The sequence below is a fragment of the Esox lucius genome, chromosome 22, assembly GCF_011004845.1.
Source record: "Esox lucius isolate fEsoLuc1 chromosome 22, fEsoLuc1.pri, whole genome shotgun sequence".
Lineage (NCBI taxonomy): Eukaryota > Metazoa > Chordata > Actinopteri > Esociformes > Esocidae > Esox > Esox lucius.
Genome location: NC_047590.1, coordinates 1,976,392 through 2,000,009, shown reverse-complemented (window position 1 = coordinate 2,000,009; position 23,618 = coordinate 1,976,392). Strand labels below are relative to the sequence as shown.

Here is a 23,618-nt window from a genome sequence, read left to right as displayed (position 1 = left end):
AGATCGAAACGATTTCTGTAACTTAATATGTACTTAGAACTACTGAAGAATATCGACATTGCGATAAGTTAATCGTTTTAACGAGTTTTGTGGAAGATAATATTACAGTCCCACTATCCAATAACTGCTGACATGGGCGGACGTTAACTATCGTCTTAAACTATAGCAGGGATTCGTACATTAGAATGTTATACATGTTTTATTAATGAAAAGTGGACCATGAATTCAAGTCACGAGTGCATCCCGAAGTTGATGGCATTAATTAGCAACTCTGTGTAAGTGGATGTCACCCCTCGGAGTTTCGTCAGCAACACATTACCACGGAGGGCACTCCGAGCAAGGGCGTAGTGTATAGGGGCCGGCTTGAGATTCACAGATCCAGTCAATGATCCGTCACAACCCACTTCAGAATAAACCCTTTCATCTCCTCTCTCAGGATTCACATTCCACTTTTACTCGCCATAATGCCGGTACGGGGATTTAATTCTTGGGAAAAAACGTTATTACAACACCCTCAAATCGCACTGGAGGTACTCTCTGTCTCAGGTGGTCGTCCTATTGAAAATGGCAAGTTAGGGATTATAAAGATGCCGTCCGATTATGTTGTCGCTGATACTGACTTAGAAACAAAATCGTTCTATTATAATCTCTTCTTGTGATATTGAGCGGTGACGGGAGTGTGTGATGGGGTTGGGGAGCTGCGCATGGGGATTCTATGTTAGAATGTTGGTTCTCGCAATGAGTCCACGCGCCTTTGCTGTCATTCTGGAGTCGATCTATTGGAATTCCTCAAATACAAAGTAAGTCGGTTGAAAGGTATTCGTTTGCATAAAATAATAATGTTGTGGAAAATGAAACCATAAAGTATAGATACATGCATCTATATGGCTTTCTATTGTATTGTGAAACTGTTAGATATTATTTAGCATTATCTACATACGTTGTCTAAAAATTGTGTTGTCCAAATGATGTAGCCTATAAATAGCCTGTGAATCCATTATAATATTTTTTGTCTTGAGTAGTTTATTAGTTTCCGTTTTTTATATAATTTTTTAATGGGTAAAATATTAATACATGAATTGGTGAATTTTATTATGATGTTTAAATACCAATTAATATGAATGACAAAAACATTACGTGAATATCAACTAAGAAATTCCCCAAATTATAATGTAATTAGCTATAATATCACAGACATTCTGACGGTTGAAGTCATCTCTCTCACTGCTTTCCTCAGGTTCTCACCTGGACAGGGGCTAGTCCTTTACCCTCAGATTGGGGACAAGATGGACATTTTATGTCCCCGGACGAGGCCCGAAGGTGGGAGCAGTGCGACAGAATACTACCGTGTGTACCTGGTAACCCGGGATCAGCTTCACAGCTGCACTGTCAGCCAATCAGACACTCCGCTGTTGAACTGTGACAAGCCGGACCAAGACGTCAAGTTCACCTTCAAGTTCCAGGAGTTTAGCCCCAACCTATGGGGCCTGGAGTTCCTCAAGGGGCGGGACTACTACATTACCTGTAAGTAGTCTGTCGCTAAGGTTTCCTGTATGGCAGTGTGTTGGATTCTCTGGGCTGTTCCTCCAAAATTCTGTACTGAAACGACTCTCCAACCCCGCCTTGGATAAACACGGCAACATTTGTTTTTTGGCCAAAAACGATTATACTAGCAGAATGTTTGTAATTTTAGGAGTGTTTCTCGGTTAGCTCCCCTATAGACAGTTATTCTGAGGAGACCACCGCCTTCCTTTGTCTCACACCTCTCAGTCAGGTTTCGTCGAGTTCCTCTGGTCTTGTTATGTGGGCCATGTTGGTCGACCAGGCAGCGTCCCACAGCGTCTCCAAGCCCAGTGTAGCGTGACAGTAAGCCTGCGTCCCCAATGGCGACCTAGGGTCCAGAGGGCCCTGGTGTAAGTAGTGCACTCCAGGGTGATTTGGGACTTCATACAGTGCGCTGTGTTGGTCCCTGCGCCTCACTCAGGGCGCTGTCAGTGGGGCTCCGCCCATCCTGGCAGCCAGGGGCTGTGATCCTGAGAGCCTACATGCCCCAAATCACACAATGCTCTTAAACAGCGTGAGCCAGATTTGACGTGAGCTGTCGTGGCAACCAAGCTCGTCGCATGCGAGACGCTGTCATCTGACCTAAATGGTCTAAATGGGCCTGAGTGTGTGTGTGTGTGTGTGTGCGTGCACGCGCACGTGCGTGTGTTTGAGGAAATAGGATAAATGTGTGAGTATAAAGGTGAGTTCATGTACACCCTGTTTCTACTCAGCGATTTGGTGTTTTATTCTCGCCGGGCGAAGAATTAATGCAGTTTCACTGTTATTTGCTCCATGTTGGAGTTACTCTGAGCAACTGAGTATTTTCTGTATTTGGTATTTTATCTGTTCATTACTTTGAGGTATATATACATATATTCCCCCCGTCTCTCTCTGTCTTTACTTCCCCATCCCTCTCTCTCTGTTTGCCTTTGTCTGCCTCTTTCTCAACCTCCCTGGTTACATCTCCCTCTACCTCCCTGTCTTGCTCTTTCCCTCAGCGACCTCCACCGGGACTCTTCAAGGGCTGGACAACCCTGATGGAGGAGTGTGCAGAGTCAGGTCCATGAAGCTGGTCCTCAGGGTAGGACAGAGTAAGTTGTGTGTGTGTGTGTGTGTGTGTGTGAAGTATGGGGAAGTGTGTGTGTGAGGTATGTGTGTTCTCTTCACACTGCCCCTGGTAGGGACTGGACATCCCCATAAGGAGAAAAACACCCCTGGGAAGATTTCACCAGTTCCCATGATGAAAAAGGCTGTCTAGTTTAGGCATTAAGTTTAGGGTAGGTTAGTGTGAGTGTTGTTACGGTTAAGGTTAGGGTTGGGTTAGGGAAAAAACTCTTTGAATCTTTTTTTTTAACAAGTGTGTGAAGGGTTTATGAAGGGTTGGTGAAGGGTTTTTGAAGGGTTTGTGATGGGCTTGTCAAACGTCATCCCCTGTCTTTGATGCATGTTCTACTGGTATTGAGTGACACACATGATGAGAGGAATTGGATAAAAGTTTGGAACAAGACCTCTATTTTTATTAAGTTTCCTGGAACAATGTTGCTGGCTTTCAAAACAGTGTTTATGAGACACAGAGCTATATGGCATTTAGCAAAAATGACAAATGCTTTTTCCAAATGCAGTTGCCTTTTCAAAACTTAAATGCATTCATCAAAACAAAAGGATGCTTTCAAAACTGAAAGTCATTCATCAAAAATAAAAAAAAATTTGGCAAAAGGATTACTCAAATTCATATCTCTTGAATCCAAACTGACAAAACAGAAAACGAGTCAGTCTGTTAAACGAAGTCCTTTCACAATCTAAATCACAAGGATGAAATCCATCTATAAAAAGTAGCTGTAATTACATTAATGTTTATGCCAAGCAGTTTTAATGCAGATCAAATAGTATTTATGATCAAAACAACAATGGAAAATGAGCACATTCATGCAAGATTCATTCATTGGTATCATCACAATCATATGTCATGCATTTAATAAATGTTCTGCTGAGAATTGTGTAGACTCCATTGATACAGAAACACATTCCCCAATATAAACTGAAACGTTCCATTGAATTCCAGAGGAGAACATGTCAAATTCCTAATGTCAAAACATCAAACAGTAATTTCTATTTTTCTGTTAAATTACCACTTGATGTTCAATAAATCTGTGTGTGTTAGTAATTTTAACCTATAATATATTTGTATTTTATTTATTAATATTTTCTTAGCCTCCTATACAGGTCTGACATGCTCATTCGGATCCTGTTGGAGCTTGAAAACAACTTTGAAGATTATTTTTTAGTGCTTGGGGTTGCTGCCAGCCACCAAGCAGTCAAAACCTGCCATCAAAAGCTGCATCCCTTTGCTTTTACACCTCCACCTGGGAAGTCTATGAAATGACTCAAATATGGAGGTGTCAGTGACAATAAAACCCACAGTACACTCCGAGAGTTATTTCTATTTGTACGTGTCTTCTATGGACCATGGAAATCTGGATGTCATCGGTACAATGACACTTTAACGTTTAGAAATAAAACTGTCTTATATATTTGCATTCCTTGAACAAGGACAAGAAAATTACCAGACATTCTTGAGATGGAAGAATTTGACCAGTTTGGTTTGTTTTTGATTGCATACAGTTTTTCAGGAATTCTATGCTTTGTAAGGCTGAGAGTCGGTGTGGGAATTCAATTAGTCAGGGTCTTGGGGGTGTTTCACTAATTTAATCAGGTGTGTCAGTTCAGGGCTACAACAGATATGTGGGACTCCCAGGGTCCCTAAGGAGAAGGAAAGCAAAGGCCACTGGCTCCACCAATGTCATTCTGCACAGTTCAAAAACAAATTGTGCAATTAAGAAAACCTCTCGGTGTGTTGATGTGCTCATGGTCCCTGTTTGAATAAAAGTTGTTCATAATAGTGATGAAATAACCAATATCCATTAGTACTTTTGGTTCGCTGGGAAACGCGCTCGATAGGGTGATCATTTCTATCTTCTCTGATCCACAGATCATCTCCTTTCATCCTAATGTAAACCCTCCCGACCAAGCAGGACAAATTCCCCATTCAGACCATCTTGGCAAGGCAGACAGTACAGCATTATTCTGTGATCATAATAAGCTTGCTAGGATTTGGTTTGAACCAGTTTGCTGGGGTGATTTTAATATAATATATGTGTTCTTCCAGGTTCTTCTGCCTCGTCACCCCCTAAAGATTCTCCTACCAGGTTTCCCCCTCGACACCCAAAGCCCCGAGTCAAGGACCCAACCGTAAAAGGCAATGGTGCGCTGGAGAATTATGAAATGTAGTTCAAGTTCAAATGTAAATCGTGTAACTGTGTACGTCTTTGCATTGATTGGCTCTTCCTCTCTCAGACACCGCTCACGGTGGTGGAGACGCCGACAGGGAGGGCGGGGCCTCGCCAGGAGGCGGGCCCGTTGGCTCTGAGGTGGGACTCTACGTTGGCGTGGCATGTGGCTGCGCCATCCTCCTATTGGCCACCGTGATACTGCTGGTGGCGGTGTGCCGTTACCACCGGCGGCACGCCAAGCCGCACGGCGAGGGGCCGCAGCCCACGTCCCTGCCCCTCAACGCCCTGGTGAAGAGCGACAGCTACGGAGGGGATGGGGACCGGCGTGGCTCGGGGCCCGGTGACGCGATTTTTCCACCGAGGCCCTCGGACATGTTCTGTCGTCACTATGAGAGGGTTGGCGGCGACTACGGACACCCGGTCTACATCGTACAGGAGGTCGCTACCCAGAGCCCCACCAACGTCTACTATAAGGTCTGACCTGACCCGTCGTGGATCAAGTGCTGCCAAACACTCAAACATTTGGATCTGTTCCACACATTCCAACCGGGGACAAATACATGCCTGTGAATTACTTACGAATATCTAGACACCTACTATGCTTTTAAATATGTAGACATTGTCGAGCCGACAATAGAATCGCTGTAAGAGAGAATGAGACAAAGAAAACTCAGAAGACAGCGGAGTTTTCACAAGGAAAGATCACAAACGGAGGAAAGGTGCCACTACATTTATTGCTGCTAAATGAGGGAACAGCATTTCATTAAAAGAGATGCATGAGTTGGGCAGAGGCTCATCGGAAACTGGTCACAGAACAGAATTATGTTCTCCTGCTTGCGTACTTGTTCTCCTGTAGGATATCAGCTCAAGGTATTGTGCAGCTCCCACACCTAAATATACAGTGTACTGGCAATCAGAATGAGTACTGGCACCTATTTTAGTCTGAGGCCAGCGCTAAAAGAGATCCATGGTTTTAGAATCGGAGCACAATATTGCGAATGGCTTGAAGTAATTTTAAAGAACCTGTGTGTCTGTGTAATTTTGTTGAAACTGTTCTGTGAATCGATATGTTGCTGTGAACTTGCTGATAACAGGCCAACATACCTACTGGACCCAGTTGTCTAGTTTTCATTTGGTTGAGCTGCAAGAATAAAAATGCATTTTTCACCCTGCACTTGGATTTAGATGGGGGCCAGATTTCATTTTATATCGATAACTTTTTGCAAATCAACTTATTTTACTTGTTTCATATTATTTTGCTAAAATTACATTTAAAATATGTCACGGTTTTTGCCCAGTAGGCAGGAATCCAGGACTTCACCTAGCCCTCACCATAGCCCAGACTGCTGGGTGATGTAAGAGTTAGTACTGGAAGACAGAGCGTGGAGGTTTACCTCCTTATAATGGAGTGGCTCCCTCAGCTCCAGGCAAGCACGCCGTCCTTCTGTCAGAGTGGAGAGTGACTGAAGTGACTCACAGAGAAAACAAAACAGCATCCGTCTCTAGTAGCCAGGAATAAACCTGGAGAAAAGCCTTTGGCCCCTAAAGCCTTCTATATAGAGCCCTCTATGGCGAGTGAATAGAGATCTTGGATTATTTAGGACGAAGGCATCATTGAACTGTCGGGTGGGAGGTTTTGTAGGGTATGATCTACAAAAGGTTTGTTATTACACTCTCCACTATCATAACTGAAACAGCCAACATTTCTCTGAATGTGAAAAATTCTGCTTCATCCGCTAAATGTTTCTTGGATGTCTTGGTGGGCTTGAGCCGGGGGAACACCGAGAGAACCTGTGAAGGATGAAACATGTCCTTATACATCTGGCATTCCCACGCGTGCGTCTCCAGCTCTGCTCCTGGAAGTGACGTAGCTGGGTAATTAAAGCGTGTTGCCTGAATGAAAGTGGGGCAGTCCATTACCTCCCTAATTCACCACACGGGACAACCCGGCTGGGATTCGGCACGTCCGATGGCCACAGCATCATCAGCAGTCTCCTCTCACTGTAGGTATTCGTCCAGTGGGTTACATCTGGGGTGTCGAAACCAATTCACGTTGGCAGCCGTCTTTGCTTTTCAACAAGATCCAGAGGGTCACACTGAAAGTGGGTTATATTACCTCGCCTTGGAAGTTTGCTAAATACAGTCCTTCATCTTTTCGGGGGCGGCGGGGGGGGGGGTTACAATGCTTCCTCTCTTTCATGTTGGTGTTGATTAGTGAGCTGGACATTGTTAAGCACGTGTGAATCTAGGTCCATCATTTTTTTTTTTACTTTTATATCCCGTTAATTTTACCAGGTTTGCCGGATGGTCAGCCGGTTGTTATTGACATTGACAACCGTGCCAAAGGTGCAAGAGAGCAGAAAGTTACCTTTCAGAACACTCAAAAGAAACAAAAGAAACAGAAGCAAAGAGACGGCCATCCACAATTTCACCAATATACATGACACATTGTGTGGAGATACATAAATACATACAGGATTGGGTGTTCACCATATGAGGTAACATACATATATATATAGAGACTAGTTAAGCATACATTTGCTGTTAGTAGAATTGAGTGGTAGTTGGAGATCAAGGGGAAGTGTTTTGTATGTTATTGAAGCTGTGTTGAAGGGATTGTACACAGAGAATAAGGTCAGCTCGAAAATCGAACCCAGAGGAACACCCATTGAGACCGAGAGTGTTCTGGACAGCAGGCCCTCAGATTTGGCACTGTGTACAGGGTCAGAAAAGTAGTTTTAGAAGCAGGCTAGGCATTTTTGTCAGGAAACAAGACTGTTGGGTCTATTGATCAGAATTGGGCGCATTACGGAATCAAAGGCTTTGGTCGGGTCAATAAAAACAGCTGCGCAGGACTGATTATTATCCATGGCAGATGAGATGTCATTTAAGGCTTTCAGTGTAACCAAGGTAAACACAGGACCAGCTATGAAGCTCTAAATCAACAGAGACAATATGATGGGAGTCAAAATGGCGGGTTGTCTGTTTGTTTACCTGCCGTTCCAACATTTTCGATAGGCAGGGCGGGATGGAAGTTGGCCTGTAGCAGTTTGGATCTAATTTGTCACACCCTTTTGAAGTGGGGAACAGCAGCTGCGCCCCTAAAATCTCTGGGGATTAGGGAGATTTTAAGTGACAGGTTAAACAGGCAAGCGACAGGGACTGCGATAATGGCGACGGACAGCTTCAGTCAGAAAAGCTCCAGATCATTGAGCCCATCTGATTTACAAGGTTCCACATTCGGAGCCCCTACCAGACATCAGTCACCTGAATTGGTTGGAATGAGAAATGGGGGGGTTCAGGGGGAGAGGCCCAGGGGCCAGTGTCAGAGTAAGACTAGCAGATTGTCTTGCTTGGTCGGCCGTAGCAAAGTGTTTATCAAAACTCTCAGTAATTCTGTCTTTCTCAGAAATAAACTGTGCCATCTAATTAAGGTGCTGTATAGGCAGATTGTAGGAGGTATTTTTACCATTGACTTCAGTATCCAAGTAATGTTTAGTTTAGTATTAGGGCTACAAAATATTAATTTGTATCCAGAACACAAAAGTTCCATAAAGATTTGTCAGTCACTTGGTTCAAGACTATTGCTAAATGCCAGAGATGTTTTTCTGTAGAGATTCTTTCATTTGAGTATCCTGAACAGTGCATGTATATTAAGCAGAGTACCGAAAGCGTTTTTAAAATGCACCAAGCATTTAAAAAACACAGAAAAGGTTCATCTTGTGCCGTTTCTACACAGATTTCTACAAGAAATTCTGTTAAATAATATGCACTGTATTTTTTCTTTTTTACTCAAATCCCCCACAGGTCGGGTAGGAATAGTTCCTCTACAAGAAATGACATCACTTTGTCTGCCTCCAAACAGTCAGATACTGTTTCACTATTTTGTTTTTCATCTTCAAGTCAAGCGTATCGCTTACACACAATCTAAAAACTTCACACAAAACCCCTTTGCAGTAATTTCCATTTTAGTAATTTGTTCTGATCTAAATGAAGTCTCCTTGACTTTGATCTTCCCTTCTGGGACTTGGCCGCGGCACCGTGGAATCGGGGAGCCTCCGTGGGCGAACGTGTTTCACGCTCCTTCAGCCACATCATACCACATTACTAAACCGACAGACCCGTCAGGTACTGCACCACCTGAAAACACACCAGGTCACCAGGGGACCTCCCTGTCTCCACCAGGACCTCCCTGTCTCCACCAGAACCTCCCTGTCTCCACCAGACTGTTCATACAAGACGTCAGAGAAGTGTTGGTTATTATTAAAACATGACAACATTGAACAATCAGTGACACACACCTATCGTACTGAAATATTTACGCACTTACTTTTAGTACAGTACAGCGAATACACAACAAATTGTATTTGTATTATCTATGAAATTTTGTCATATATTTTCTTCATGAACATTAACCACTTTCTTCAATAGGAAAACATAGTTATAGACGATTACTGCATAAAACCTCCTGTCTGTTTTGTACCAAGCGTACCCCCAAGTTACCCTTGCTTAGTTGTTTGATGTTTGGTTTTCTCGCAGTGTCTCACAGTTGAATGCTCTGTTGTGGAAATAAGAGGGATGAGAGAATGGACAGGGGGAGAAGAGAAAAGGAGAGAGGGAGAGGTGAGCTGTTGACCCTGGGTCACTAAGGGACAATAGTGGCCTTGCTTCACTAAGCAGAACAAGAGAATAGACAGACCAAAGTGGGAGGAGCCTCACAGGCAGCTGCCATTTTAGAACCTGAAACATGAGTGACATAGCAACGGACAATCTCCTCAGTGTCTCTGTGCTCAAGGAGTTTTATGACCAAATTAATTTATGAAAATGTAAAAAATATTTTTGATCTCTGCATAATTCATAATTGGAGGTGAAGTGTTAAAATACATACAAACAAAGAGAGAAAGATAATACCAATTTAAATTAAATATAGTTTCTTCTGATTCTTTCGATAGATTTCCACTTTTTCCCCCACCTTTTGTTTAGTATAATAATTGTAACAATATTATTATTTTATACAGCCAATCTCTCCAGTGTGTTTGAAGAGAGAGGAGACTGTAAAATCAGAAAGGTTTCTGTGGGTTACCAAGACACCACTTTTGACCAGCACCCGGAGTGTACAGATCAATGCGAGGTGTTGGAGAGAATGATTCAAAAGGTTAACCACTTAGAAGGTTACCATGGGACACCTAGGGAATGAGTGCCTGGGAACATAACTTTAGAGATAAATATATATAATATATATATACAAATATAATCTGACTCCATATTGTCAGTAAAAACAATATATTGTAAATGACTATGTTGGAAGTCCTTAGGAAAGGTAGCTACTCCTTTTTATTTATTTAGGCTAATCCAGTAATACAATTATAATACAGAACATAGTTACAGGTCTTTGGGTAAATAGCATGCTACAACACAATGCGTTGGGAGGTCTCTTTTTAAAGATGACAAACTCCAAAATATGACTACAACACAACATGTCGGGAGGCCCCAGACTGCTAGGTGAGAGGGGGCCACAAAACACATTTTTGCTTAGGGCCCCCAGAAGGCTAGAGCCGGCACTGACTACACAACCCAACGTTTTGGAAGTTCTCTTTAACGAGGACAAACTCTCATAACTTTTTGGAGACGTGGCTGTTTATTCTCAAATCAGACAAATCTAAAACACTCCACGAAATAGTCATTAGCATTACTTTACCTTGGCAAACACAATGAACACAATGGACCGCTACTGTCCCATTTAGTCAATGCAAAATGATCAAATGGACAGGACGTAGCTGCCAGCTGTTGCCAGACATGCAACAAGGACAAACATTTCTACAATGTTCTTGAAAAGTTTGACCCATAACCCGTACAGTACAATAAAGCATATCAGACTATACAGCCCTTTATGGGGAATAGGGGAAATCCAAACAATCCACAATATCATGCATTTAGTTACATTCCAGTTCACTCAGAGTTTCACACCTCTCCAGGTGAGCTGAGGAGGGTGGGGCTGATGACCCACACCTGGTGTTACGGATCTTGAGAGAAGCAAATGTTACCCAGGACACTGATTAACATCACCGAGGGTCTGTTGGACTTGGTGGGTCCAGACGCACAACTTCGTCCAAAAAACTTCCACTCTTCCTTCACAGCCATTCCTTGTTACACTACAATAGGATGCCATTTGAGAGTTGGACCCAGAGCTCCAGAGGCTCTGATCTAGAGTGTGTGAGGTTTAGGGTTGCAGGAGAGGGAGGGGTACACATCAGTGACCACTAACTAAACTTAATATACATCCACAATAGATGATGCCAGGGTGTCCATCTAGTTAAACAAACTTCCCTTCCACAGTAAATGATACTAACTTCGGCGTCTACATGGACATGTTTTGATATTAAATTGTATCTTTATATATTTAATAAAGGATAAAGAGTTTCCCTTCCTAAATCTATAATCAATACTACCACACCATAATCAATTATGAATGTTACATTTCAATTAAAAAAGCATTCATGTATGAACTGGATTCTTCCTTCCGTTACGGAAACTGTCCTTGTATTTAGCAAATGGATTGGAAATAGTGATGTTAAATAATGTGAATGATGTAGACAGGATGTTGTTTGTGTCAGAGGAAAGAAATATGTTACTCAGTTTGCTGAGACCATCTAGTGGTGATCTAGTAGAATGTTTATTATCGGATTACAGTTTACAGAGCAAAATATGGCAATTCCCCAAATAAATAGACTTGTTTTATAACTCAAAGTACAATTTCACTATTACAATCAACCAACTGTAAAGACTAAGGTAATGCATGTAAACAGCTGCGCAATTGGTTTCTGAAACTACAATGGCTTTCAAAACAGCAAAATCATCTGTGTTACCTCACAATTTATCTCTCAATTTTTTGTTATGTTGTTAAGCTAGACAATCATTTGTGATATGGCCCAATTAAATCAAACTTGCATTGTCGAATTTACACGCATTTTCCTACTTTTCCTGTGATCAAATATACTGACTGACTGCAAAAATTTACAACTGAGGGGAACCCCCTGTGTCTTTCAGTTTCCAGAATTAGAAATGTTTGGGCCCACCATGAATGTTAGATAAAATATAAAGAATTATCTTAATAAATATTTCTATAACTTGTTTGAGATTCCTACTTATCTGTGTGATGTATGTTTTAGGTATGTTAAAGGTGTGTGATGTCAGGAGAATCTAAGAAGTTTCCCCATTTTTTAAAAACATGTTTTGTTTCGTTAGTGAGAAAATGTATGTATCAATTTCCTTGGATTACAATGCATTATGAAAAATTTGTAAAAGGACAAAAAAACAACCAAACTATTCAAATCTATCAACTCTTTTTGCTTTATGATATATCTCTGTAAAACGTTTCTACACTGGATTTTTACATAAATGTGTATATTTAAGCTGTTTCTTTAATTTACAGTGTATATTTGTATTGGAAATGTTTGGTTGTTGTTCTTAACAGACACATTTTAAATGGCACAAATTTAAAAAGAAATGTAGTGCAGAAACATCCAGAATGATATTTTCATTCACAGTAATATTGAGGGTATAATTTTGTGAAATAAACAACATTAATAAATAAAAAAAATTAGACAACATTAGATATATTTTTATAAAACATTGCAGTTATCCATCGGTAACTGACAGTGATGTGACAAAATATTTCCTCTAGTACAAAACAAAATAATTATGGAACGTGCACACAAGCACAGACAGACTAAAAATAAGACTAAAAATGGGGAAACCTTAACTTTAATGACCATAGGTTTGGGACAAGATATTGGATAAATATCTCACATTTTTAGTTTGGTGGGACTATAGTTTTAATAGATTTTTAACACACATAACTATAAAAAACACTATTTGATTTCACATAAACATAAATTGAATTTACTTTTTAAATGAACTTTTTTAAAAATATTTAGTCACCTATTCCTTCATGTTTTTATTTTCTGTTGTTCTGTTTTAAAATACCATGTGGTGTGTTTTATAGTTATATAATAAAATTGCAACAATTATAAGAAATGTGGGATCTAACCATGCACAAAAGAAACAATTAATTTCGTTTAAGTCTGACTTTAGGTCTGGACTACCATAAGTAACTTCAAAGTAAATAAAAAAGCTTATGTTTTCTTATTAATATAGCTACTGTTCTATAAGGGTGGGATCGGAAGTACCGTAGTTGATGTATGCTAATTAGGAAGTTGGGGGTTGTAGCTAGATATTTACGTTCAGCGGGAACCGCCCTTCATTCACCCACATGGGTACCGACAGGTCGCCTTCGCGCCACTTTCGTAATCCCTCAATAATATCCGAAATTACAGCCACGGATTGATTTCTTCTAATTTAAACTCGGGTTATGTAATCTATTTTCTGCTCAGCCCACGATAAAAGTTGATTAAGTATTTGCTAGATTTTACTCCCACAGTCGAAACATTCAACGGTAAGTGCACGCAACTGAGCGAAGATGGTGGATTTCAGCGGTGAGTGTTATTGACAAGGAAATACATTTCTGTTTTAGTTTGATGATTGGTTAGGAAAATGACAAAGTGTATTTGTGTGGTTTTAATTGATAAGACACCTTTAGAGTGAATATCTGGCTACCGTCCTAAAACCGAAGAGGTTAGTGAGAAACAGTGGTAACTAAGAGGCGCATGGCAGCCCTCTCCTGCTCCATAGTTGTGAGAATGAGGGAGATTTGAAAAGCGTGCTGCCTCGCTGCAGTGCCTCATCTGAACGTTGCTACATATTTGGGTGATTTAATAAAATTGACACAGTCAATATGTTTGATTTAATCTTTAATTTTATTTTAGCAAAACATAGTTTTTCTAGTGTATTCTGTGCGTTGGTCTGTGAGTTAGCTAGTGCCCCCCAGAACAAAGCAGCTCCAGCAGCACATGGGGCAGATTTAGGCCGCGCGCCTTAGTTAGCTAGTTAGCCTAACCAACTTCTTACTCGCGGTTTGTGTAGTCCGCTAGTTGTAACAGAGCACAAACTGCAAACTTGCTGTAATTGTACATAAATCATTAAGCGAAAGCGTCCGGTCACAGTGTTTTCAGGGCTAAATTGGCCCTAACTTAAAGTTCGCGTGAAACGGTTTTGGGTGGGCTAACCAGTTCGCTAACGGCAACTTATTAGCCGGGGTAGTTTGTCAAATTAGCTGGTCTTAATTTGTTCCGAGGTAACACATGTTTGCCGTGGCATATAGTGTTACATCAGGTGTTAGTTGAAGTTTGTATTGTATTTTTGTTTGTGTATTTAGGGTGGTAACTAGCTAACTTTGGCAGTCAGTTTGCCATGTTTTGTGTAGTTAGCTAGATACCGCGTTAGCATAAACGGTCAAAGAACGCGCATGTTGTTACGGTACAGTAGCTACACTGGTTCGTGTTTTCCGCGGTCGTGATTTTCACAAGTTCCCCACTTTCACTGTACGGAAATATTTAGGCAAAGTGAACAAACGTGTGGTGTAGTTGTTTTCAGTAAATATTGTTAAGGTTTGTGGACTCAGCGGCGCCATGTTAAGACGGTGGGGGAGGGGTGAGCGGACAGTGTGCTCTGTAGCGCGTGCGCAGAACATCCAATGCGGGCGGCAAGCTGCGCAGTCCATTCATGTTTTTTCCTTCCTGTGGCGGCCTCATGGTTCACAATAAATCACAACAATATTTGAACTACGTCCACCTTCACAGACTGACAAACTTGATTTAAACTAACGACTTATTTTTGGAGGTGTACGTTAATTTGTCTTTGGGTGGTGTAGCTCCTAACGCCAAGTTTTTCTTTTTTACTCGAGTGTTCAAAAAGAGAACAACGACCATGATGCTGCTAAAAACCCGTGCTTCTGCCCTGATGGCTAGCCATCGTGAAGTTATATATCTGGTTCTGGTGTCCCCCCCCCCCCATTTAGCTAGGCATTATTTTAAATTAGGCTTCAGATGTGTTTTAATGCTTGCCCTCTTCACACGTTTCACACAAGTAACTCTGCTTTATTGTTTGATTTCAGGAAGCATTTCCAAGATGTTTTGGGAGCAGACATCAACACGTCATGGAAGTTTTGTTTGCCACAAACCTTTTACCGTCTGGAAGACGACACTTGGGTACTGGTCAAGGCCGTCGATTGTGGCTGTATTGTCAAAGTGCTTACAGTGCAGGTAGTACCATGGGATACCTACTGCAGTGAAGGCACTTCTAGCAATGCCCCTGACATTAACACCCGCAGTGGACCCCCGCCTCGCAAGTGTCACTTCCCTTCGTCAGGTCTTTGTGCTAAGGTGCATCTAGTGCAGATAGTGAAATAGACTAGCGCCTACTGCCCTATGTGCCCCTTCTGGCAGAAGGGCCTGTGACCCGTCTGAATTCGCAGTGCGATATGACTCCCCTCATTTAATTTTCTCGCAGTTCTCTGCTAGTTTTGCATAGTTGCATTACAAGTAAAAATGAGTTGTGCAAATCTATGCAAAACTGATGGAGGCCTGCTTGTTCTTCCACCTCTTGTCTGTTGTGGGGGGCTATGTTGCCCTTAACCCGGAAGCGTCACCCGGGACTCCAAGCTGCTGTGCTCCTGCTCGCCTGCCTTTGTTTGGGGGACCCAGCAGTTGACCGGTTTCAGCAGTGCTAAAGTGCTTATAGTGCAGGTAGTTGTTTCCCGATCTACTGCAATGTGAGCACTTAAAGTACTTCTAGCTGCGTTGCAGCGCCGTCGACTCGAACGGAAGACCCCTTGGAGCCAGCTCCGCCCAGCTGTTGCCAACCCCTGGTCAGTTTTGCTGGCTTGCATCCCGCTTTAACAAATGTTTGCTGTGCAAATCCATGCAAAACTGACTTGGCGCTGGGCACTCCGTCCGTTGGTGCCTGTTGCTTAGGCTCTGCATGTCTTGAATGTTTTTAGTACCCATCTATTCGTTTGGATTTGTGAAGCGTTTACATTGCTCCATTCCAGTGGTCAGGGTTTGTTGGTTTGTTTTACCTGGATGCTAAATGGTGATGGTTCTTTGGATTTTCATTGGTTCTAATATTTGTATGGCATTGCAGTGGTTCTGTGGATGTCCCAGTCTGGGCCAGGTTGGGAAAGGTGTCAATGCGGTGTAGTCTGAAGGTATTGCACTTGTCCCGGCCTGCTTAAGACTGAGATGAGGCAGCGGATTACTTTGACCACAAAGTTAAATTAAAAGAGTTAAGTTTCCATCCATGATTGCTTTTCAGTGTACACATGGTTTGTTTTTCAGTGGTAAATGTCAACTTCCCCATTTTGTTGGTATATATGTTTGAATGTTTGGCCCATGTCGGTGTAAATAAACAGCCATAAATTGTACTTCTGTTTCCGTTTCTTTGGTTTTTTTGATTTATACTATTAAGATTTGACTGTTTTTGTCAATTCGCCCAGATGCAGTATCATGAAGGCTTGATAATGATTGCAGAAAGTGCTGCGAAATGTATTATTCAAACTCCTTAATTCGATTAACGATTTGATTCATGGCGTTATCAAGGTTATCAAAGTTGCTAACATGATCTGGTGTACTGAATGTTACGGAAATGGTCGTTTTTACTCGGTCTTACTGTTGACCACAAGATGGCGCCCCACACCAGCGGTTGAGTTGGGACTTTCGCCAGTGGTTTTCCCCCAGGTATGGTTCCGCCCACTCCCCTCATTCCCTTGACAGCTCCAGTCACGCCAATCGTACGACATGGTGCAGGGGTGTTCCATGACGCCCATGGTCATTTCTCTACCCTACTAGTAATTTTGAAGCATACCGCAGTCCGTGTTTGAAGTACCATCATAGTCTTGGCAATGTTAACATACGGGTAGGGTCCGTGGTCTTAGGATGTGCGAATTTTACAGCCCGTGCTTGTTCACAAAAAGTTATTAGATCCCGGGTCAGTGCCACATCGCAACTGTATTAAAATGGAACTGCAAAAGATGATGATCTGTTGTTTTTTTGCCGCTTCTGTTGGGTTTAGCTCTGAAAGTATAAGTAACTGCGATGAAGTGCGTAAAGTTTTCCAACTAAGGCAGATTGGACCGGTGAAATCTCTGCCGGAGAGACCGCAAGAAGGTAAAGTTGACTAGTATTTCGCTTTCAAAAGTTTTGTCATTTGATTTTTGAGAAGTTAGCGCTATTAAAATGTATTATCAGCAGTTGTTATAGGAGCTATGTAGCCAATAAACCGTCTGTAAAGGCGGCAAAGCGTGCGTAATTCGATCAAACCTATCCAGTTGGTGCTAATATAGTATCCCGATGTCCACGTCAAACTAACAAAACCCGCATTTATCCGATATCCCTCTCCATGGACTGTCGTACACAATGGCATTTAATAGCCTAATATTGTTTTATTTGGCTTTGTTCTTTCCCGTTGATTGTCTGTGGTTTTGAGTGTTCAGACTTTATTGGTACCATGTTCATCCGAGTGCGGTAAAAGTGGTACATTGTGATACTTAGGGTGCAAGTTAGCAGCCCCTGGCATCATCATTATGGCTGATAGTGACATTGTTTATACATTGTGAATTCGTGGCATGCGGCCTATTTGACTAGTATAATTTACTTTCAAGTAGGCCACATCAAGCAATTTGGATGATTAATCCTGTTCGACTTTTGCATATTAAATACAATTCGCTATCAATGCATCGGGGATGAGTCTGGCTCCGTGTGCTCCATCACATACCATTCATTCCCTTGTACATCCGTCATGTTTGACGATGCACCTGATTAGAGAGCCTCGGCGATGTGATGAAAGTTCATCTTTGTTGACACAGCTGGAGCTTAACTTCGTGCGGCGTGGCCCTTGTCACCTATTCTGTTGGGCAATTATGTAGTTTGAAGCATCCGAAACGGGGCGATGGTTATACCTGAATTAATAGGCACATTGGTCCAGAATATCTTGTTTTTGTCAAATATTCAGTTTGCAGCCTAATTGGCTGAATGAATATGCCCTGACTCTAGTTAGTGGATGTTTTTCAGGCTCTACATGTGAGATTAGTTTGTGGTTAGGTGAAAACAGACTGCTCCTCTGATTTACAATGCTGTAGCTATATTGTCTACTCTAGGGTAACTGCATGTGAGCAGATGTTATTTCAATTCAATATACAATTTTTTCAGAAATGTTGGTTGTGATTGGATTTTTGGGTGATTTTTGTCATGTCTGACCTAAATAGCTTTCATAGCCTGAGGACCCGCACAATGCTTTGAGGGCCTTTTCCGCACCCCGCCTAGAATATCTGCGGGGGACCCAGCCCCCAGTGTTGTATGACTCAACGGAACTGTGATGATTAATGCATTGATCACACAAACATTCTCCCTGTTCTCCTCAACACTTTGATATGTTAAGATCTCTCCAGGAATGCCTGACATACTAGCCGATTGCTGCTGTTTTGAAATATTGTTTTATTAATTTCATTTTTAAATTAATAAAACAATTCATTTTTAAATATGGTGCTGTGCCATTACGTTTCCAGTTCACTGGGTTTTTAGCTCATCCAGTCATAACTTCTGGGGAGGAGTGAATTGCTTCCTCTTAGCTGTGTGTTTATGACTCTCCCGCTGAACGATGCAGGACAGTTCTGTAAATATAGCTGAGCTGTGGGCAGCCTTTTCTCTGTCTTCTGACTTGGTTTTCCACCCCGTCTCTCTGCCTCTTTGTCACTCGGTCTCTCCGCCTCTCTACTGCTCTCTCTGGCTCAACATCCCTGATTCTTACCCTATTTCTCAGTTTCTCCTGATCTCTGGCGTCTCTTATCCTGCCCATGAGGTAAAGACTCATTAACTACCTAGTTGTCGGGCCAGCAATAACAAGGCCGGCAGTAACTGGACCCCCCCGTAACAAGGCTGGCAGTAACTAGTTTCTACCATCAATCTGCGAAACTCCATAGTCAGGTATTCTGGTGTCTGAGGTCGTGTCTTGAACTGAACCCTGTCCTCTACACAAAAAGAGAATACGGTGCCGTTTTGCCCCAACTGTCCCATGTCTCTCACAGTGCGTGGGGATGCCTGGTCACTGGGGATGCCTGGTCACTGGGGATGCCTGGTCACTGGGGATGCCTGGTCACTGGGGATGCCTGGTCACTGGGGATGCCTGGTCACTGGGGATGCCTGGTCACTGGGGATGCCTGGTCACTGGGGATGGAGATCATAACCCAGGACACATGTTTCAGCTTCAACTGCTGTTTTAAAATGGTAATTGTTTCCTACCATTGCTGGTGACAGATCTGAAGGGGTAAGATGTTCAAGGCTTCCAACTGATTTACTTAGGAGCTTGTGATTGGTGCAAACTCTTTCAAGTTTAAGTGGAAAGCTTCCAATATTTCCTTCAGGATGGTTTGATCAGTCTGTGTGTTGGCGGTAATAAAAAAAAAAAAATACCCCGTAGCATTGTGGTTACTGGTTGATGTCAAATAGATTTGAAAGGACTTAGTCAAAGGTATTACTAGGAAAAAAAGTAATGTTTATTCAAGGTTGTGGCTGTTGTAATCTGAACAAACAATGTGTGAAGTAAGAACAACTTAAACGTATGAAAACAATTGAACCAGACTTGTTCAACGCATTGCTCCAAGCCCTGTATATAGTTAAATTGGAAACACTTCTTGGGAGTGTTAGTTTAAATCAAGAGTAAAATCTGAGACTCTTTCACGTCGTCTTATCTAGAAGGCAAGGAATGTTTTAAAGCGTGCTCTTCTGTGTGACTTCACACACACCACATCTAGAGGCAGCTGATCAGATCTTTGTCAGCACTTCCCTACTCTGTCTCTGCCTGTCTGTCTCAAACCTTTTTACAGTTGTTTTTGTCCCTGTCTTCAACATGTTTGTATTGTCCCCTATGTGATCCAGTTGCTTTATACACTTAGTGGATAATCTCCAAGATCACTTGTCAAGGTGGTAACGATTAAACTGATTGCTTTCAATGTTTTCCAGTGTTCCTTCTTTCCTGAGCGTGTTTCAACACGTCGGGAGCCTGAGTGTACAGATGGAGCGCACGTAGTCGTTTCTATAGAATTGGCTGTTATTGACTTCAATAGGGTCACCCACTCAGAAATCATCCTATTTCTGATACGGGCAGAATCGTTCAGCTTAGAGACCTTAGAGAAACAAAAACAGATTTCAATTTTGTTTTATTAACTAAAACATACACCAACAAAGTACACCCCCTGGAAAGAAATTGGACATATTATGATATGTGGATTTGTATTCTTCATTTGAATACTATTGACACACACGTAACCTAACATCAGTAGCTAAAGTTGCCCCCTTTGGCTGAAATAACATGTGGCTTTCCTGTAACTGCATCGTCTGGGAGGAACTTTCTGCTTACTCTTTTTGACAGCACTACTGTGTCATGTTGAAGGCTGCTTTTTTTTTGTTGCATGAACAGCCTTCAAGTCTCCCCCCAGGATTTCAATAGAATTGAGATCTAGGTTTTGACTTGCTTTACTTGTGTCAATCATTAACATGTTGGGGGATCGATTTTCATTTCAGTCTCAGCTTTTTGACTGATGGCCTCAAATTCTCCTCAAGAATTCTCTGCTACAATATGGAATTCATGGTTGATTCCATGATGGCAATTTGGCCATGCCTTGAAGCAGCAAAGCAGCCGTCAAGATTGATTGTGGCCAGAGGCCTGTAGACCTCTTGGTGTTGTCCTTCGGTCCTTAGAGTCTTCCATGAGCATCTTTCCAGTCAGCTCTTGAGCTGTGGGCAGCCTGGATTTGGTGGGATGATGTAGATTGCCAGTGGCCTGGTATTTTCTCCATTTCTAGATCATCTTTTGGACAGTGGAATTATGTACTTGGAATTGTTTGGAAATGGCTTTGTAACCCCTCCAGACACATGGACATCAATAATCTTCTGAATCTTCTGTGTTACCACACACCCATCTAATTCAGACCAAATCAAACCAAGTTTCTAATCTTTATGGAAGGCTGGACCCTGCCAAGTTACACTGTAATGACTTTTGGGTGACCTGTTTCCCAATGTTAGACATTTTATGTGATGGTAAAGGTAGAGATGTACTAACTTGAGGAATGAAGAAATTACATTTCTGTTTAATTAAATTGCATCAGAGCTTTCAAACTTGTTTTGTTGCATTGGGTTACCTCAATCCATGAATGTGGTTGGAGTGCTCTTTTTTTTTTTCCATATCTCCATGTGTCCAAATATATTTAAAGAAATACAAACTTTTCTGGATTTTTTTCATGTGGCTCTGCAGTATACAAGAAATCACCAGGAAATAATAATAATAATTAAAAAAAAATACTTAGTCAAGGTGCTCGGTAATTAATGTGATTTCTTTGTTGTGGCTTTAAGTTGACAGGTACCTGGCAGGTTTACTAAAACATGGCCGTCTGCCCGGTACTGTGAGGAGTGAGATTACTGCAGTACAAATCATTTATTCATGACTCATTGAAGTGTTTCGTGATGAGTGCAGTTCATTTCCCCCTTCACTGTTGATGATACGTTATCTCTGTGGTAATGGCTTTGTACTGGAACTTTTAACTTGCCCCCAGGGCTTCTCCTTCAATGTGACAGAGATCATACCATCTCTCCGTGTGTCAGACAGTTTGGCATTTATTTAACGAGTCATTTAAACGCTATGGTAATGGATCTTTGAGTAGTTCATGATAGGTTTGCAGTACCTCCATGGAGACCATGGGTTTTCCCTATCTGAGAGGACTAAATTGCCAACCGTAGCTTGTCCCGTGTAATTTAGCCTTCACAGGATTATTTTTGTGTCTCAGTTAACGTAACTAGATTTTTTGGGGGGAGGATAGTACTGCATAAGTAAAGGGTTATCTTTGGGTTATTTTGTGAGATCATGCTAACTTAAAAGAAAAGTTTTGTATTTTATCGGCGCCAGACACAGGGTATGGACACAGTGCCAGTGTTCTGGGCCCTGGAGGGCAATTATTAACACAGAGTGACCTTTTATCCCCCCTGGTGATATTATTTGGGGGCAAGTGATGCCTTGTCAGGGGTGACAGCTGTTCTGTAGGTGTTTTTTCTGGTTGTGTCGAAAGTTTCATGAAAATGTCGTGCCCTTTTTGGATATCTTCATCCAGCTGGCTCTGTTTTTGAGGCAAATTAATGTTTTCCATGGAATTCATGTGCTTTTTCTGGAAGACTTGACACCACCCGCTGTTCACCTGCACCGAATATAATATCCATCACCGCCTGCAATGCTTTGTACTGTCTGCAGAAAGGGGCATTCACTGCCAACTGCCCTCAAAGAAGCATACAGGCAAGGCTGTTCCTGACCCCGGCCACTGTTCCAAAAACCGTCCCCCCCATGTGTCCATGAACCGCTGGGCAGGACGGGGTAATTGGGACCAAAAACCCCTCCACCTGGAGTGCGTATTTATGGATTTCAGGGAGGTAAACCGTATTTTCTATGCAGTTTTCTCCACTTGCTGATGTTTATTTTGCAAATATGGACTTTGGGTGTGTTGGGAGGAGGGACGTGTCTTGATGTGGCTCTTGCCAAGCCATTGTGTTTTATGACCGTACTCATTCAACCAGGAAGTGTTCACCGAGACACTAAAACTGCTGGATCATCTGAATTCAATGAGTTAGTTTATGAACACCGGTCATATTCAACTACTATCTTCTCCTGAGCCTGGTTGTGTAAAAAGGCCTAACACCCGACTAACCATTCTTTGTCCCACACCAGGGTCGGAGCTGCAGGTGTGCCAGTCCAGGAACCTGACCTGCTGTACTAAGAAAATGGAAGAGCGCTACCAGGTGGCGGCCCGGCGAGACGTTCAGAACCTCCTTCAGACGTCCTCCTCAAGCCTCAAGTTCCTCATCTCCAGAAATGTTGCTGCCTTCCAAGGTAAGTGAGGATGCAGAGGAGGCCTGGCAGACATGGACAGAAGTGAAATACTACGTGTTCAGGTGGAGGCTTGCCGCTTTGGTTCTCAATCTCCCCCCTTGCTCTTTGTCTCCTCACCACTTCCTTATCAATAACCACCCCCACCTTGTGCTCACTGCTTTGGGACTGGCTGTGATGGACCGTAAAACAGAATTGAAACTATTTTGTATGAACATTGGCATATAACGAGCATGCACAGAGTCATATCATTACGTTAAATCACCTCAATTATCCCTTTCAGTAAACACAGTCTGCTGATCTGAGATGCCGTGACGGTAAACACTGTATTTAAAACGCTGAAGGAGCTGCAGGCGGGACCCACAGCCCTGGGCTTGGCGGCTGGTTGGATGTTGCCTGGTAGATGTGTGGGAGGATGGATCCCACCACGCCTGGGTTTGTTCTGTTTAGTGACTCCGACGTTTGGTCTGGTGGAGTTAATCCACAGTCACGATCTACAGGCCTGGACCACGATCGGGCTGTTGACCAGCAGCTCACAGGGATCCCCCAGTTCTCATTCTTTGGGTCGAGGGATACTCGTTTTCCCCTGATATGTCTTCTCATGTCTATGTCAGCCGGTTCAACCAGCCTACTAGTTTGAAAAATGTGGAAGACTACCAGCCGCTCAGTCAGTTGTCCTTCCTCCAGCCAAAGAGAGAAAGGCCGGGTGTGCCCTGCCCTGCCCTGCCCTGCCCTGCCCTGTCCTGTCCTGCACACACAGACCTGTAAAACAGGCAAGAAGTGGAAGCATCCTTGACCAATGATGAGCTTGTCTTTCTGTGTCCAGTTGAACCTGTGACCAATCATTGTTTACGTGCTTTGTTGAGGTTTGTAGACAATGGCTGGCTAACCCAACATGCTTTAGTTTATTCCATGCAGATTAATGAGCATTGTCTTTTTCTCATGGCTTAGTGTTGAGAGTGG

At 42.5% G+C, this 23,618-nt stretch overlaps 2 protein-coding genes and 1 long non-coding RNA gene across 4 annotated transcripts in view; all 3 read left to right on the top strand.

Moving 5' to 3' along the window:
* Positions 1-396: 396 nt before the first annotated feature.
* LOC105020117 (ephrin-B2a) lies at positions 397-6,007 on the top strand. The gene is made up of 5 exons (XM_010886827.3): positions 397-800; positions 1,238-1,524; positions 2,544-2,636; positions 4,712-4,807; positions 4,900-6,007. The coding sequence occupies exons 1-5, from the start codon at positions 685-687 to the stop codon at positions 5,313-5,315; spliced, it is 1,008 nt and encodes a 335-aa protein (XP_010885129.2). The 5' UTR covers positions 397-684; the 3' UTR covers positions 5,316-6,007.
* Positions 6,008-13,121: 7,114 nt separating this feature from the next.
* On the top strand, positions 13,122-16,155 carry LOC114830060. Its single transcript, XR_003777805.2, has 2 exons — positions 13,122-13,330; positions 14,848-16,155. It is a non-coding gene; the product is annotated as an uncharacterized LOC114830060 (long non-coding RNA).
* A 360-nt stretch (positions 16,156-16,515) lies between these two features.
* gpc5a (glypican 5a) overlaps positions 16,516-23,618 on the top strand; it is a 113,782-nt gene continuing 106,679 nt past the window's right edge. For both annotated transcript variants that reach the window (XM_010886828.3, XM_010886829.3), the window contains exons 1-2: positions 16,516-16,897; positions 22,497-22,658. In XM_010886828.3, coding sequence (XP_010885130.2) covers positions 16,747-16,897; positions 22,497-22,658 — 313 coding nt within the window. In that variant the 5' untranslated portion in view covers positions 16,516-16,746. The remainder of the gene's footprint in view (positions 16,898-22,496; positions 22,659-23,618) is intronic.

Coding starts and splice junctions, on each gene's coding strand:
- LOC105020117 (XM_010886827.3), top strand. CDS start 685: ATGGGGTTGGGGAGCTGCGCATGGGGATTCTATGTTAGAATGTTGGTT. Junction 1,525..2,543: donor GCGGGACTACTACATTACCT/GTAAGTAGTCTG, acceptor TCTTTCCCTCAG/CGACCTCCACCGGGACTCTT. Junction 4,808..4,899: donor CCCAACCGTAAAAGGCAATG/GTGCGCTGGAGA, acceptor TTCCTCTCTCAG/ACACCGCTCACGGTGGTGGA.